This window comes from Eumetopias jubatus, unplaced genomic scaffold (genome assembly GCF_037043125.1).
Source record: "Eumetopias jubatus isolate StellerSeaLion01/CBP00866 unplaced genomic scaffold, mEumJub1_p1.0 scaffold_8, whole genome shotgun sequence".
Classification (NCBI taxonomy): domain Eukaryota; kingdom Metazoa; phylum Chordata; class Mammalia; order Carnivora; family Otariidae; genus Eumetopias; species Eumetopias jubatus.
Window position 1 is genome coordinate 135,317,078 of NW_028274814.1, and position 15,573 is coordinate 135,332,650.

The window sequence follows — 15,573 nt, forward strand, 5'->3', positions numbered from 1 at the left end:
CATACTGTTGATGGTTTGACTGATTGATTGATTCTTTATTTTTTTAAAGATTTTATTTATTTATTTGACAGGGAGGGAGAGAGAGAGAGAGAGAGAGACGAGCAAGCACAAGCAGGGGGAGTGGCAGAAGCAGAGGGAGAAGCAGGCTCCCCACCCAGCAAGGAGCCCGACGCTGGGCTCGATCCCAGGACCCTGGGATCATGACCTGAGTCATCCAGGCACCCCTAATAGCCTTTATTTTAATTAATTAATTAGTTAAATTTTAAAAGATCTTATTTATTCATTTGAGGGAGAGAGAGAGGGAGCACCAGCAGGGGGAGAGGCAGAAGGAGAGGGAGAAGCAGACTCCCTGCTGAGCTGGGAGCCTGACCTGGGGCTCAATCTCAGGACTTGGAGATCATGACCTGAGCTGAAGGCAGGCACTCAACCATCTGAGCCACCTAGGCACCCCTATTTTATTTTTTTAACATTTTATTTGTCTGTCAGAGAGAGAGGGCGAGAGCACACAAGCAGGGGGAGCAGCAAGCAGAGGGAGAAGCAGGCTCCCTGCTGAGCAAGGAGTTCAGTGTGGGACTCGATCTCAGAACCCTGGGATCATGACCTTAGCCGAAGGAAGCCACTAAACCGACTAAGCACGAGGTGTCCCAATAGCCTTTATTTTTAAGACAGTTTTAGGCATACTGAAAAATTGATCTGATAGCACAGAGAGTTCCCAAATAACTCCCACACAGTTTCCTCTATTAACATCTTACATTAGTATGTTATCTCAATACCTTTGTACAAATTGGTTCTTCTGCCTAGAACCTGCTGATTCCACTAGCCAACAAGCATTTTTGCGGAACTGCTTTGTGTCAGACTGTGATAGATCCAAGCGGAGAAGTAATTCCTGCCTTGAAGCAGCATGTGTTCTGGGTGAGGAGAGCAGAGCGGACTCAGCTCTGAACCCTCCACTCCCAACTAACCCCTCAGTTTGGACATTGCTTTGACTTTAAAGAGCATGTTCCCCAGTGCTCATCCTCAGCTGTTCTTCACAATAGTTCTGGAGGAAGTGAAAGCAGGTGGCATTATTCCCATTTTATACATGAAGAAAATAAGGCAGGCTGGGAGAGGAGGTCTCTCTCTCTCTCTCTCTGTCTCTCTCTGTCTCTCCTGAGCTTCCAGGATGGTTTATTCAGCCCTGTTTTGATTCTGGGCTGTCTGACTCTAGATCTGTGTTAGTTGGATGGTGGGCTGAGGTGGAGCCTGAATCACAGATGAGGCCAGGGAGGCTCCCTGGTGGAAGAGTTCATTGACGATGGGGGAGATTTGGGAGAAGAAGGGTTCTCTATGTACAGGTTAATTTGCCTCCTCACTCTCCTGAATCCAGGACTGGTGGGCTCCCGAGACTGTGTGGTCTCCTCTGTCCCCCTGGATAGAGTGGGTATGTGCAGGTACATAGGAGATATTAGGACAGGTTATTTTCTGCTCAAGCTGCCAGAATGTGGGAACTTGTGCCCTTACCTCTGCCCTACCAGGTTCACCAGACACTGTCCGTGGAACTGGACCAAGTATTGAAGGTCCTCAGCTTTCCAAAGAAAAAGGCTGCACTTCTCTCAGGTATGGCCCCAAGGGCCTCTAGCAGGAAAGGAAGAGCTTTTCCCTTAGACTGTGAGATGGGACCACTCCTCGCAGACTAGCCTGTGGTCACCCCATTATTATCTCCACTGTCTTCCCTTGTGACAGAGCTAGGTGGGAGGTGGGGAAGGAGGCAGGAACTGTGTATAAAGATTTTCTTGCTTTCAGCTGCCATCTTATGCTTCCTGCGGACAGCCCTACAACAAAGCTTTTCCTCTGCCCTTGTGGTCCTGGTGCCCTCAGGGGCCCAGCCACCACCTGCCCCTGAGAACACTGTCCTAGCTCCCCTGAGAACATCACAGGTGTTGTCCCTGGTCATTGGACTGCAGAACCTTTTGGTGCAGGTAAGGCCCTTGCTGAGTGGGACCCTGTCAGTGGAGCCTGCTTCTCCCAGAACAACAGTAGGAAAGGGTGGCTGCCTGTTAAGAACCTGGTATTTCCTCCAGGACTGGAGGATGGATTAACTGGGACTCTTAAAGTTATAGTGACAGAAATGAAACTCAAAATGGCTCATAACTGAGAAGGCCAGAGGTCAGCACTGGCTTCAGGCCCAGGTGCATCCCAGAGGCTCAGACAATGTCATCAGAACTCTGTCTCCATGTCTTGGTTCTGCATTTCTCTCAGCTTTGCTCTCATGGGATGGTAGGATGACCAACAGCAGCACCTTTCCAGCAGCAAGAGACTTTCTCTTTCCCAGCAGTCCCCAGAACTGAGTCTCGTTAGCCTGGCTTGGGTAACCTCCCAGTCACTGTGGCTGGGCCATAGGATGCTCTGGTTGGCCTGGCTTGGGCCAGCGCCCTCTCACGGAGGCTGAGGCGTATAGTCAGCTCTCTATAACTCATGTAGACTGAACATGAAAGAGGAATGTTCTGCAAAAGAAAACTGTTCACAGAAAAAGGAGGAGTGAATTTCGTGTAAGCCAAAACAATAGATGTCTACCCCAAAGGGTTTTATGTTTCACAGCTTAGAGGACTTTTGGAGATCATTGTTTATCCAGCCATCGAATACTGTGAAGAGCGGTGGGGGCATGGAGATATGTCAGGTGCCTGCGTTTGAGGAGTGAGCATTTGGTGGGGGGCTGCCATATAGACAAGAGGTGATAACACAGTGTGGTGAGTTTGAGGCTAAAGGGACACACTGCACTGTGGGAGTACCGGGTGTAACTAATAGGCTGGTGTAGGGTTAGTGAAGAGTTGCTGTCAGGGAAGGTTTCCTGGAGGAGGTGCTTGAGCTGGGCTGGAAAGACCACGTGACTTGTCCTACCTCCCCAAGGGCAGGGTGGGTAACAGAAATGGCATTTATCTTGATGGCAGCACCATTTTGCTCTCTGGTATGGACTCATTCCCTGTCCCTGGCCTTTGGGACACCCTTGATTCCCCAGGACTTTCTTCTCTTTTAAGAAGCTTATTGGGTATTATTTTCAAATAGGAGCTGGTCACCATAGGGTGACTGAAGCCCTAGATGTTTATGCTGCTTTAGTTAGACTCGCACTCTCTTTTCTTGCCCTTTGGAGCTTGTCCAAGGGAGACAGTCAGATTCGGTCTGATCTGATGGCAAGTCATTCATGAGACAAGAGGAGGGAGGTGGGGGGAGCCAGCAAATGAGTGAAAGGAGTTGCAGAGACTTCCTGGGGGTGGGATGGGGGCCTTGATTTGAGTAGACACTATTTGGTGTCCAGATGATTACTGCACATATATGATACGGCTGTTGATTGTGGGAGATTATATCCAAGGATTGATCCCCACTGGGCCTGTGCACAGTATGGGCAAAGTTGGAAACGTAAGGAGATAGAGGATGCCCCAGGAGTGGCCCTTTGCTGGCGCTGCGGTTGCCGAGACTTGTTCCGCCAGCACGTCGATGCACAAGGCTCTATACACTTAGCTCTCTCTGATATAAGTCCCCATTTTCCTATCAGTCTTCCCCAGTCTGTGAGCTCCTTAAAGGTAGGAACTGTGTGTGACTAATCTTTGTGTCTTGTTCCCCCTGTGGGTTCAAAAAAATCAGGAATCAGATGAGAACCAAAACATCAGCTTTATTTCTGGTAAACACTGTAGGAGAATGTAGCTGGGACTTCAGGTCATACTGGGCTTTTTTTTGGTCTGGAGTTTTTCATATACAGCAAAGGTGACAGTTTTCGTGAGAGTCCAAGTCTAACTAAAACAGCATATACCCACCACCTAGATTCTACCATTAACATTTTAGTATACTTGCTTTATATCTATCCAAAAACAGCTTATTTTATTTTAATTCATTAATTCCTTCATTCATTTTTTATTTTTTATTTTTCTTTTCAAAGAGAACTTTTAAACCACCCTCTTTTCCCCCAGGCTAGACCAGGAGCCTGTAGGCAGGGAAATTATGTTTACATTATGGACACTTAGCCACCTGGTTGCGATCTTAAGAGTTTAAGTTCATGGGAGCATGACCTTTAATACCTTGATCCTGTCCTGATGGCATAGACAATGTTAGGCTAGTATTTTACCTGTTAGATAAATCTCTCCTTTGGTGAGGAGCAGCCAGTTAAACGTGGGAGGAAGGGCAAATGCTTTCTCTCCAATGTTTTTGAAAGGGCCAAAGTTCTTATTGTAACATTCAGAACATAAGAGAAAAATTATTTTATACTCAATATCCAGCGTAAAGCCTGGCACCGAATTGGCATCCAATGTTTGTTGAATGAGTGAATGAGGACACAGAAATGAATATGATATGGTTCTAGCCATTTAAGTACTCAGATTGTAGGAAATACTAATAATTACAATTAATGTCAAAATAACCTATTATTTGAATCAAGAAAGTCTCTGCAGGAGAGGTTGCATTTGAACCAGGCCTTGAGTGATGAAAAACTTTCCTCAGACCAGTAGCCTAAACACTAAGGGGTTAGTGACTTCCTGTAGCACCATCACCATTCAACTCTCCTGTCCAAGAGCCTGGGTGTCACCAGGCCTGTGACACTCTTCTGTGCCTCTGGCAGTTTTTTTCTTTTTTAATCATGGTAAAATATTACATAACAAAATTAACCATTTTAATCATTTTTAAGTTACAGTTCTGTGATAGTAAGTACATTTACACTGTTGTACAAACACTACCACCTTCTTTCTCTAAAACTTTTTCATCTTGTCAACCTAAAACTGTCTCCATCAAACAATAACTCCCTATTACCCCCTCTTCCCATCCCTTGACAACCACTGTTCTACTTTCTGTCTCTATTTGGCTATTTAACTCTTCTAGGTAACTCATATAAGTAGAGTAATATACTATTTATCTCTCTGGAAGTTTTTGACTCTCCTCAACAGTCCCTGGGAAGGGGAACCACCTGGAGTAACCCATGAATTCCTCATGAGAGGCTACTGGGTCTGTGTGGGGAGTTGCTCAGCCTCGCAGTCACTGTCCCTGCCACTGCCTGATGAACAGGACCCAGTAGCCCCTTCCTCCTTTCTATCACTGACACACTCCTGAGAAATTCCCTGACCTTTTGTTTTCAGCCATAATGACCTTTCTGTCACTGCCCTTGACCCAAGGAAGTATATGGAAGAGTCACTTTGTTTCTCTGTCCTCCCCCCAGGGCTGGAGCTAAACCTCCTTCAGACCCTTCCATAGGTTTGCTGTTTAAAAATAGTTCTTTATTTGTTCAGTCATTCATACATCCAGCAAACATTCCATAGCAATCCAAGAATAGAGGAGGTCTCTCCCTCTCTCTCTCTCTCTCTCTCTCTCTCTCTCTCTCTCTCTCTCTCTCTCTGTCTCTGTCTTCCCAGCTCCCGGAATGGTTTATTCAGCCCTGTAATAAGGATTGCATTTATCATATTATATAGTCAGTGGTCTGCATTTCTGTCTTCTTCCGTAAAGCTGTGAATTTCTTTCTTTTTTTTTTTTTTAAGATTTTATTTACTTATTCGGCAGAGAGAGACACAGCGAAAGAGGGGAACACAAGCAGGGAGACTGGGAGAGGGAGAAGCAGGCTTCCCGCAGAGCAGGGAGCCCGATGCGGGGCTCAATCCCAGGACCCTGGGATCACGACCTGATCCGAAGGCAGACGCTCAACAACTGAGCCACCCAGGCACCCCAAGCTGTGAATTTCTTTTAGGCAAAAACTTCTGCTGCTTGCGGGGGTCAGAGGAGGCCTCACAGAGAAGGTGACATTGAATTCAGCCTTGAACAGTGTCTAGGCAGAGGTAGAGGGAAGGGCATTGCAGGCAGGGAGGACAGCATGAGCAAAAGCATGTAATGTAGAAGTGTGCAGTGGGGCCTGGGGGGCAGCGAGAATTAGAAGATGACACTGAGGAGCTGGGCAGGGGCCATACCAGTCAGTACCTCACGTACCAGGGCAAGAAGTGTTCGGGGAGCCATGGAGGGCTTCTATCAGACGGAGTTTTTGAAAGATCACTGGCAACCCCAGTAGGGAAGAGGGGTGGGGAGAGAAAGCCTGAAGGCAAGGGGACTGTTGAGCAAGAGATTGTTGCAGTGACCCAAGTAGGTGACAGTGAGGCCCATTTCACACCCACTGGGAAAGCTAAAACAAAAAAGATAATATCAAGTGTTGGTGAGAATGTAGAGTACGTGGAACAGATTGTTGATCGAATGAAAAGTGATGCAGCTACTTTGGAAGACAGCCTGGAAGTACTTCAAAAAGCTAAACGTGGGATTACCATATGACCCAACAATTCTACTCCCAGGTATCATGCCCCAGAAAATTGAAAGCGTTTATCTACACAAAAGCTTGTATACAGATGTTCATAGCAGTACTATTCATAATAGTTCCAAAGCCGATGTTCACCAGCTGATGAGTGGATAAATAAATTGTATATACACACAGTTGAATACTATCTGACCATAAAAAGTAATGAAGTAGTCACATGCTACAACATAGTTGAACCTTGAAAACATGCTCAGTGAAAGAAGCCGGACATAAAAAGCCACATCTGATATGATTTCCTTTAGATGAAATGTCCAGGATAGGCGAGACGGAAAGTAGATTAGTGGTTGCCTAGGACTGGGGTTGGGGGGCAGGCAATGGGGAACAACTGCTAATGAGTAATGAGGTTTCTCTTTGGGATGATGAAAATATTCTGGAATTATACTAAAAACTACTGATCTGCACTTTTAAAAGGATGAATTTTATGGTTTATGAATTATATCTCATTAAAGCTGTTATTTTAAAAAGCAGTATCAAGGGGGGAAGAATGACAATACTGCCATAAGCTAGGGCACTGAGTGCTGGTCCTCCTCGACATCTCTGGGCCAAAGCAGCCATGCAGTATCGGCACCACTGAGGGAGTGCCGGGCAGCATGTGCAGAATCTGCAGGTGTCTGACAAAAGGTGGACCAATGCAGTGCAGTGGAAGGTGCACTGGCCAGAATCACAGAGATCTGCATAGTAGCCCCTGCCCAGCTCCTAACTCTGAAGGGGTTTAGCAAGTCAGTCTTCTTATTGATTCTCCATTTCTCTATCTGCAAAATAAAAGGAGTCTTTCAGCATTAGGTGATTGGGCCTATGAGAACAGCTTCTGTTCCCCCAGGAATGGAGCACAGCAGAGAAGTGTTGGTTGCAGTGAGGATGGAGACGGTGTCCAGGGTTCACCATGCTGGGTTACATGGGGGAAAGAGGGCAGGTTAGTAGCAGTGGAAGGGTCCAAAGAAGGGCTGTGGTCACTGGTGTGATTTGCGTGGCGCTGGAGTAGGGCAGAGCCAGGGCAAACTTCCCTTCTGCTTAGTTCTTAGAGGAACCACAGGACTGTAAGTCTCTGAATGTCTCCAGAGTAGAAATACAGTAGGTTTGTTCTGGGTTTTTCTGTGGAGATGGAGACCTTGGCCAGCAGGTGGAGCTGCAGGAAGACAGGAGGGGGCCTTTTCTCATGTCCAGGACTGTCTAACAGTAGAGCAGGCTGCCTTGGGAGGAATGGAGAAGAGTGTCTTGTGGCTGGGGGTCTCCAAGCAGAAACCAGATGTCCCCAGCAAGAACGGCTGCTGGATTCCAGTCCAGTTGCTACACCTCTGTGGAGACTTGGGAAAGGATAAGTGTGGGTGTGAGCAGGGAAGAGACAGTTATCCTTGTGCTCAGACTTGGCTTTGTGATTGGGGTGGGCATGGAATGTTATCAGTTTGGAAATCAGTGAGCTAATTAGTTTTACAAGATGCGAGGTTTTGATCTCAAGGATCATTCCTACTAGAGCAGAGGTTCATGTCAGGTTAAGATTCTAGGAGAATAGGAGGTGGAGAGAGAACATTTACTGAGTGCCTGCTCTATGTAAGCACTTGACATATGGTATTTATTCATCACAACTCCTCTATAAGGTAGACATTATCATCTCTGTTTTTGTTTTTTTTTTAAAGTAGACTTCATGCCCAGCGTGGAGCCCAGTGCAGGGCTCGAACTCACAACCCTGAGATCAAGACCAGAGCTGAGATCAAGAGTCGGATGCTAACCAGCTGAGGCACCCAGGTGCCCCTCATCTCAGTTTTATAGACAAGGAAACAGAGTCCCAGAGATATTAAGTAACTTATCTGAGGTCACACACTTTTAGGTCAGAATTTAAACCTAAGTGTTTTTGGCTACAAAATCCATGTTCCTTCAGTGTCCCAAGAAGTGCATCCTGTGAATAGGAGCCATTGTTACCTGAGTGGTAGTACCTGGCTTTTCCTAATGCCCAGCAGCCCTGGCTCCTCATACGTCATTCAGCCAGTCCTCACTGGGTTTACTAGGTAATATGGACAGGGGGGTCAGAGGGTGTCCCTGGGGCCCAGCGCTTGACCAGGTGGGGAAGTCAAAGCATGCTGGCCCATAACTGTGTGATCATGCGTACCTGGGAAGAGGCTGGAAGTTCCCACTGGTTAAGAGTTAATTTAATTTTTGTCTTTTTAAATATTTTCTTTATTTATTTGAGAGGGAGAGATAGCATGAGCCAGGGGAGTGGCAGCGGGAGAAGTAGGCTCCCCACCGAGGAGGGAGCCCGACAAGGGGCTCGATCCTAGGCCTCTGGGATCATGACCTGAGCTGAAGGCAGACACTTAGCTGACTGAGCCACCCAGGCGCCCCAAGAGTTAATTTTAGACTGGAGGAGAAAAGGCACAAAGCCTAGTGTTTTGTTCTAGACCTGCCATCTACTGATATGTACAGGTGTCTTCAGGTCAAGTATTTTTTTCTCTGGGCCTCATTTTCTCAGCTATTAAATAGGTAAGTGGATTAGCTCAAACACTTCAAGCTGTGTGCCTTAGAGGCCTTAGGGGCTCTGTGGAGAAAACCCAGGGGTTGTTAAAGAGGGGTTTGTTACCTCTGTAGTGCATTTCATGAAGCTGCTCTCACCCTTTATTGAGTGTTTACTCTGTGCCAAGCACTGGCTGAACACTGTATATCCATTCTCATCCAACCCTCTCAGCAACCCAGTAATTTTTTTTATCCCCAGTCAGCAAGGGTAAGTGACCTTGGCCAGGGTCACATAGATGGTAAGTGACTAAGCAAGGATGCAAGCCCAAGTCTGTCCCATATTCTTTTTTTTTTTCAATTTTTATTTTTAAAAAAGATTTTATTTGGGACATCTGAGTGGCTCAGTTGGTTAAGCAGCTGCTTTCGGCTCTGGTCATGATCCCAGGGTCCTGGGATTGAGCCCTGCATTGCATCACATTGGGCTCCCTGCTCAGCAGGGAGTCCGTTTCTCCCCCTCCCTCTGCCCCTGCTTGATCTCTCTGTCTCTCTTTCTCTCTGACAAATAAACAATAAAATCTTTTTACAAAATAAAAATAATAAAAATAAAAGATTTTATTTAAGAGAGATGAGTTGGGGGGGAGGGGCAGAAGGAAAGGGAGAAGCAGACTCCCTGCTGAGCAGGGAGCCCAATGCAATGCAACGCAGGGCTTGAAGCCAGGACCCTGGAATCATGACCTGAGCCACCCAGGTGCCCCCTTTTTCCCCCCAAGATTTTATTTATTTGAGAGAGAGCATGAGCAGGGCAAGTGGCAGAGGGAGGACAAGCAGACTCCCTGCTGAGCAGGAAGCCCCATGACTTGGGTCTCTCAGTCCCAGGAACCTGAGCTTAGGACCTGAGCTGAAGTCAGACACTTAACCAACTGAGCCACCCAGGCGCCCCTGTCCCATATTATTTTCTTTTCTTTTCTTTTCTTTTTTTTTAAGATTTTATTTATTTGACAGAGAGCGAGAGCAGGAACACAAGCAGGGGGAGTGGGAGAGGGAGAAGCAGGCTTCCCACAGAGCAGGGAGTCCGATGCAGGGCTGGATCCCAGGACCCTGGGATCGTGACCCAAGCCAAAGGCAGACACTTAACAACTGAGCCACCCAGGCGCCCCCTGTCCCATATTCTTAACCACCACATTGCTACCTTCTGAAGAACAGTGTGAAGAGAGTTTAGCCTTTTTTGTTGTTGTTAGTTTTTACCTTTTAAAAAATCAGGTTTTTTTGAGATATAATTACATGCCATAAAATTCACTGATTTTAAGTGTACAATTAAATGAGTTTTGACAAATAGTTTTGTAAACACTATCACAATCATGATGTAGAACATTTCCATCAACCCAGAAGGTCCCCTTGTGCCCCTCTGCAGTCAGTCTCTTCTCCCCATCCCTGCCCCTCAGTGAACCTGCTCAGCTTTCTGTCACTGTAGTTTTACCATTTCTAGAATTCATATAAATGAAATCATACAAAGTGTGGTCTTGTGTGTCTAGCTTCTGTCAGTTAGCTTAAGGCTTTTGAGGTTCATATTGTCATGTGTGTCAGTACTTCGTTTCTTTTTATTGGTGAGTAGTCGTCCATTATATGGCTGTACCACAACTGTTTACCCATTCACCTATTGATTTGGGACTTCCAGATTTTTGGCTATTGTGCATAAAATTATTCTTAATACTAAAGTACAGGTCTTTGTTTGGACATACGATTTCATTTCTCGTGGGTACACATCTAGGAGTGGAATTGATGGGTCACACGACATATTCACTTTCTAATGTGTGTAACAAGTTACCACAAATGTAATGGCTTGGCACCATACTGTATGATCCCACAGTTCTCCACATCAGAAGTCTGGGTAGGTTTGACCACGTTCTTCACCCAGGGTCTCACAAGGCTGAAATCAAGGTGTTGGCCAGGCTGGGTACTTATCTGGAGAATCTGGGGAAAAAATCCCCCTCTTCCTCAGGGTCTTCTTCTAGCTCTTTAAGGTTGCTCACGTTCTTCCTTACACGGCCCCTCTATCTTCAAACCACCAATGCATGCTGAGTCCTTTTCACACCCTCGGGTTCTCTGGTTCTTCGGCCACCAGCCAGACAAAACTGCTTTTCAATGGCTGGTGTGACTAGATTGGGCCCAAATAATCTCTCTTTTGCCATATATTATAGCATAATCACAGGAGTAACATCTGGGAGCAAAGTCATGAGATAGTCTTAAAATTCTGCCTACCACTATGAAGTATATGTTTATAGGGGAGTATATGTTTATAAGAAACCATCAAACTTTTCCAAAATGACTGCACCATTTTACTTTTCCATCAGAAGTATATGGGAGTTCCAGTTGCTCCACATTCTGGCCAACATGATATTGTCAGTCTTTTTAATTTTAGCTATTGGTGGGTGTTGTAGTGGTATCTCATAGTGGTTTTCATTTGCATTTCCCTAATGACTGATGATAATGAGATCTTTTGATATGCTTATTAGAGCATAAAATTTTGTTTGATAAAAGGTTCTGCTTTTTAAAAAAGGTTGAAACCTACTGGCTTAGATAAACTGTGAGGTTCTTACAGAGTCTATAATCTGTGAATCTCTTAGTGGAGCCCAGGGTTTAACTCCTTTTCCGAAACAGTCTATCTTTTTTTAAAAAAGGTTTTATTTATTTGAGAGAGAGAGCAGGAGCGGGGCGGGAAGGGGCATGCTCAGAGGGAAGGGGAAAAGCAGACTCTCTGCTGAGCAGGGAGCCCAGCGTGGGGCTGGATCCCAGGACCCTGAGATCATGACCTGAGCTGAAGGCAGACGCTTAACCATCTGAGCCATCCAGGCGCCCCTCCTTTTCTGAAACAGTCTCTTGAATTTAGGTAGAATGTAGGTAAATCATCAGTATAAGCACTATGCTCTATGTGTGAGTTAGAGATGAAAGCAACAAACATTTTTTTAAAAGATTTTTTATTTATTTATTTGACAGAGAGAAAGACAGCAAGAGAGGGAACACAAGCAGGAGGAGTGGGGGAGGGAGAAGCAGGCTTTCGGCTGAGCAGGGAGCCCGATGCGGGGCTTGATCACAGGACCCTGGGATCATGACCTGAGCCGAAGGCAGACGCTTAACAACTGAGCCACCCAGGCACCCCAAGCAACAAACATTTCTTGATTATCTACAGTGTTACAATCCCAAATCTGAAATTCAAATACAAATTATTCTGAAAACCAATTTTTTTTCTTGGTTGGCACTAATACTCATTGGTAGCAAAACCTGACATGAAGGGGTTTTGTTTGTTTGTTTGCAGAAGGACCCTCTGTTGTCCTATGCCTGTGTTGGCTGCCTGGAAGCCTTGCTTGACTACCTGCATGCCCGGAGCCCAGACATCGGTAGAAACCTTGCGCATTCTCTGATGCTCCCATAGGGGTGGCCAGCCCCTGCCACCTTCCTGTCCCAGACTCCCAACCTCTGTTTTTTGATTCAGACTCATTTTGTTTAATTCTTTTCATAACATGCAAGGGCATTGTGATTTCCATTATATGGATGAGGACGCTGCAGTCCAAAGAGGTCAAGTAACCTGCCCAACCAAGGTCACAAAGCTCCGAAGTGGCAGAGCCCTTCCTGTTGCCTGCTTTCCACAATAGTGGGATATAGTCTCCCTGAGCCAGGCAGCATAGGTGGATAGAAGCCCAGGGAAGAAAGAAACTTCCAGTGGTCAGTTTGTCCAATGCCCTGCCTCTAGCTGAGCAACCCCTTTTTGAGTCAATAAGAGAAAGTCCTCTTCAGCAGTGTTCCAGGGCCTCTGGAAAAGCAGCAGTAACAACCCAGGGTGACTGATGTTTCCTATAGCATTCCATGTGGTCTCCCAGCCCTGGAATCGGTTTTTGCTGTTTACCCTCCTGGATGCTGGAGAGAGTTCCTTCCTCAGACCTGAGATCTTGAGGCTCATGACCCTGGTAAGTGCAGAATGGATGGTCCTGTGGTGTGAAGAATGTCATGAGCTGGGTGGTCCTGAAGAGGCCAGGTAGAGGGGTGGAAAGTAGAGGGGATGGGTGGGCCTACTCAGAGAATTCCTCTAAATGCCAACATCTTCTCACCCCCCAAAGACCCAGATACTCTTTCTAATTCATTAGCATGTGAAACATTGGCCAGGGCTTGTCTGCTACATCCAGATCCTATGCTAGGGACCAAAGATGTCACTGAGCCAAATGCTCTGCCTTCTAAGGGTCCCTCAGTCTAAAGAAGGAGATAGACAAGGAAACTAATAGTTAAAACATGATGTTATTAGTGGCATAGTAGAAGATATGCTAAGTGCCTGGCACACAGTAAGTGCCCATTGAATAAACAACAAAGCAGTGAGCCTGTGAATGATAGTGAAGTGAATCAATGAATAAATCAGTGGTGGTTGTGGGAACACAGAGAAGAGTACAGTTGACCACTGAATAGCGTGGGGGTTAGGGTCAACTGTGCTGACCCCCACACAGTTGGAAATCTGCACATTAACTTTTGACTCCCCAAAACCTAACTACTAATAGGCCACTGTTGACTGAAAGCCTTACTGATCACATAATCAGTTAACACATATTTTGTATGTTATGTGTACTAAACACTGTATTCTTACAATAAAGTAAGCTGGAAAGAGAAAATGTTATTAAGAAAATCATAAAGAGAAAATACTTTTACAGTGCTGTACTATATTTATAGAAAAAAATCTGTGTATAGGTGGACCTGTGCAGTTAACTCTCGTGTTCAAAGATTGACTGTAATTGCTTCTGCCAGAGCCAGGAGGGAGAGGTGAATAAGGGTGCAATAAGCATTCAGTTAATGCCTCTATTTCTTTAATGAAATGAAAACGTTCAGCAGGAAGGAAACATTTCAGGTGAGGTTTGAAGCATTAATAGGCAAAGTGGAGGAAAAGTATTCCAGGTAGTGAAGTGAAGTAGCAGGTAAATGAGTACATGCGGGTGTGTTTGGATAACCACACCTAGTCCTTTTTGGCCATGAGTGTGAGGTGCAGGGCCAAGCAGTGAGGGGAAGGATACTGAAGGGGTCAGCAGGGCCAACTCTCTTAGGGTTTCACAGTCTGCCTCATTTACCCCACTCTTCTATGACACAGCCCCACCTCCGCCCACCAACTCTGAGCTCCTGAAGGCAGGGTTCTCTGGGCTTCAGATCTGTGCCCCCAGCCTGGTGCCAAACACAGCAGGGGCACCGGAAATATCTGTGAAGGAAGGATATGCCAAATCACTGTGTGTTTGGGGCTTCTCTCCCTGGCCTAGTTTGTGCGGTTCCAGAGCAGCAGTGTCCTGTCTCAGGAGGAAGTGGGTCATGTTCTGCAAGGTGCAGCTTTGGCTGACCTCTCTACTCTGTCGAACACCACACTCCAGGCTCTGCGTGGCTTCTTCCTGCAGGTGGGTGGGAAGGGGATGCTGGGTAGCCGCTGTAAGGCCAGACTGTCCATGCCATCTTCTCTGTGGAGGATGCATGCTCTGGCCACAGCAGCCGTGGGAGGTAAGGAGTGCAGAGGGTGGAGGGTTGAGAGGGCCTGTATGGAGTGGCTGCTGAGAAGGCCTGTCTTCCCTGCCTTCTCTCCTCAGGTCCAGAGCATGGGTCTCCTGGCTGATCACAGCACGGCCCAGACCCTGCAGGCCTCCTTAGAGGGCCTTTCCCTGAGCACCTCCTCCGTCCAGCCACCCCTGGACATGCTGTATCCTTTCTTGCATCTGGGAGCCTTGGCCTGGGCAAGGTCACCCAGGCTATGGGAGGCTGTGGCATCATGCTTCAGAGGGGTGACAGTGTCTACAGCTCTGTCCTTTAAAGCATTTGCATCAGTGAGAATAATAGTGGATAGTAATGACACTGACTTATTCTGTTTAAGTTCCTACCAAGGGACTTGACTTGGTAGGAACTTGTACTATGACTTGTACTATGTCTAATCCTCACAGAAGCTAGGGCTGTTAACGTAGGTATAACTTACACCAGAGAGGTTAAATGATGTGCCCAGGATCACACAGTAATAGCATCAGGATCTGACCCCCATTTGTCTGTCTCCAAAGCCACATCACCAAACTCAGGAAGAAGCCAGTCCTTCCCCAAGAGCTTTGGAGAAAATTGCCCAAACCCAGTTGATACAGGTGCTTCCCTCAGCCCAGTGGGGGGTGCTGGCTGACTGACCTGTCCCTAAGAAAGCCTGGGGCTGTGGGCAGTGGCTAGAGGCCCTCTGGGGGTGGTTGTGGGGCTCCAGAGACAGTTGAGTCTGGGTGTTCAGTCTGGTGCTTCCTCCCCATCCCCACTGGCTACCTCCCTGGCTCTCCTTCCCTGGTGCCTGAAACAGTTCCCTGTTGAATACCTACCCTGGTGTTTGGGTCCCAGATTTAGAATTCAGCCCACTATTCCTAAGAGCACCTTTGGGCTCTGGAAGTGTGGTTCTCCCACGGTTGGCTCCACCTTTCTGCATTTTCCTCTCATGTTTTGCTGCCAGTTGCCTGGGAGGGGTGGCTGTATCCCTGTCCCACATCAGAGACTGACCCTCATAACTTGAAGGCCCAGAAAGAGAGAACTAAGACTTGGAGAAGAGAAAGTCAGAATTGTTGGGGAAATGGATGACAAATGTAGCATCTTACTCCACTGTTGAAATGGAGTCAGGAAATAAAATGATACACTCACATGTCTCTGTGGGCTCCAAAAACATTTCTGTCTCAACTTATCTTGGCTCCCTGGAGCTGATAACTCTGCCACTGGCATGGTGGATTGCTACAATGAGGAATGGATGGCCTCCTCAGGGACAGGGGATGGGATTTGTTCTGGTAACA

At 46.7% G+C, this 15,573-nt stretch overlaps 1 protein-coding gene across 1 annotated transcript in view; it reads left to right on the top strand.

Annotated features, from left to right (window-relative positions):
* Positions 1-15,432, top strand: part of MEI1 (meiotic double-stranded break formation protein 1) — a 71,849-nt gene extending 56,417 nt beyond the window's left edge. Inside the window, exons 25-31 of the mRNA XM_028115438.2 lie at positions 1,515-1,596; positions 1,783-1,958; positions 12,069-12,150; positions 12,611-12,717; positions 14,041-14,172; positions 14,359-14,468; positions 15,243-15,432. Of these exons, the coding sequence (XP_027971239.1) occupies positions 1,515-1,596; positions 1,783-1,958; positions 12,069-12,150; positions 12,611-12,717; positions 14,041-14,172; positions 14,359-14,468; positions 15,243-15,288 (735 nt within the window). The 3' untranslated portion in view covers positions 15,289-15,432. The remainder of the gene's footprint in view (positions 1-1,514; positions 1,597-1,782; positions 1,959-12,068; positions 12,151-12,610; positions 12,718-14,040; positions 14,173-14,358; positions 14,469-15,242) is intronic.
* Positions 15,433-15,573: the final 141 nt, after the last annotated feature.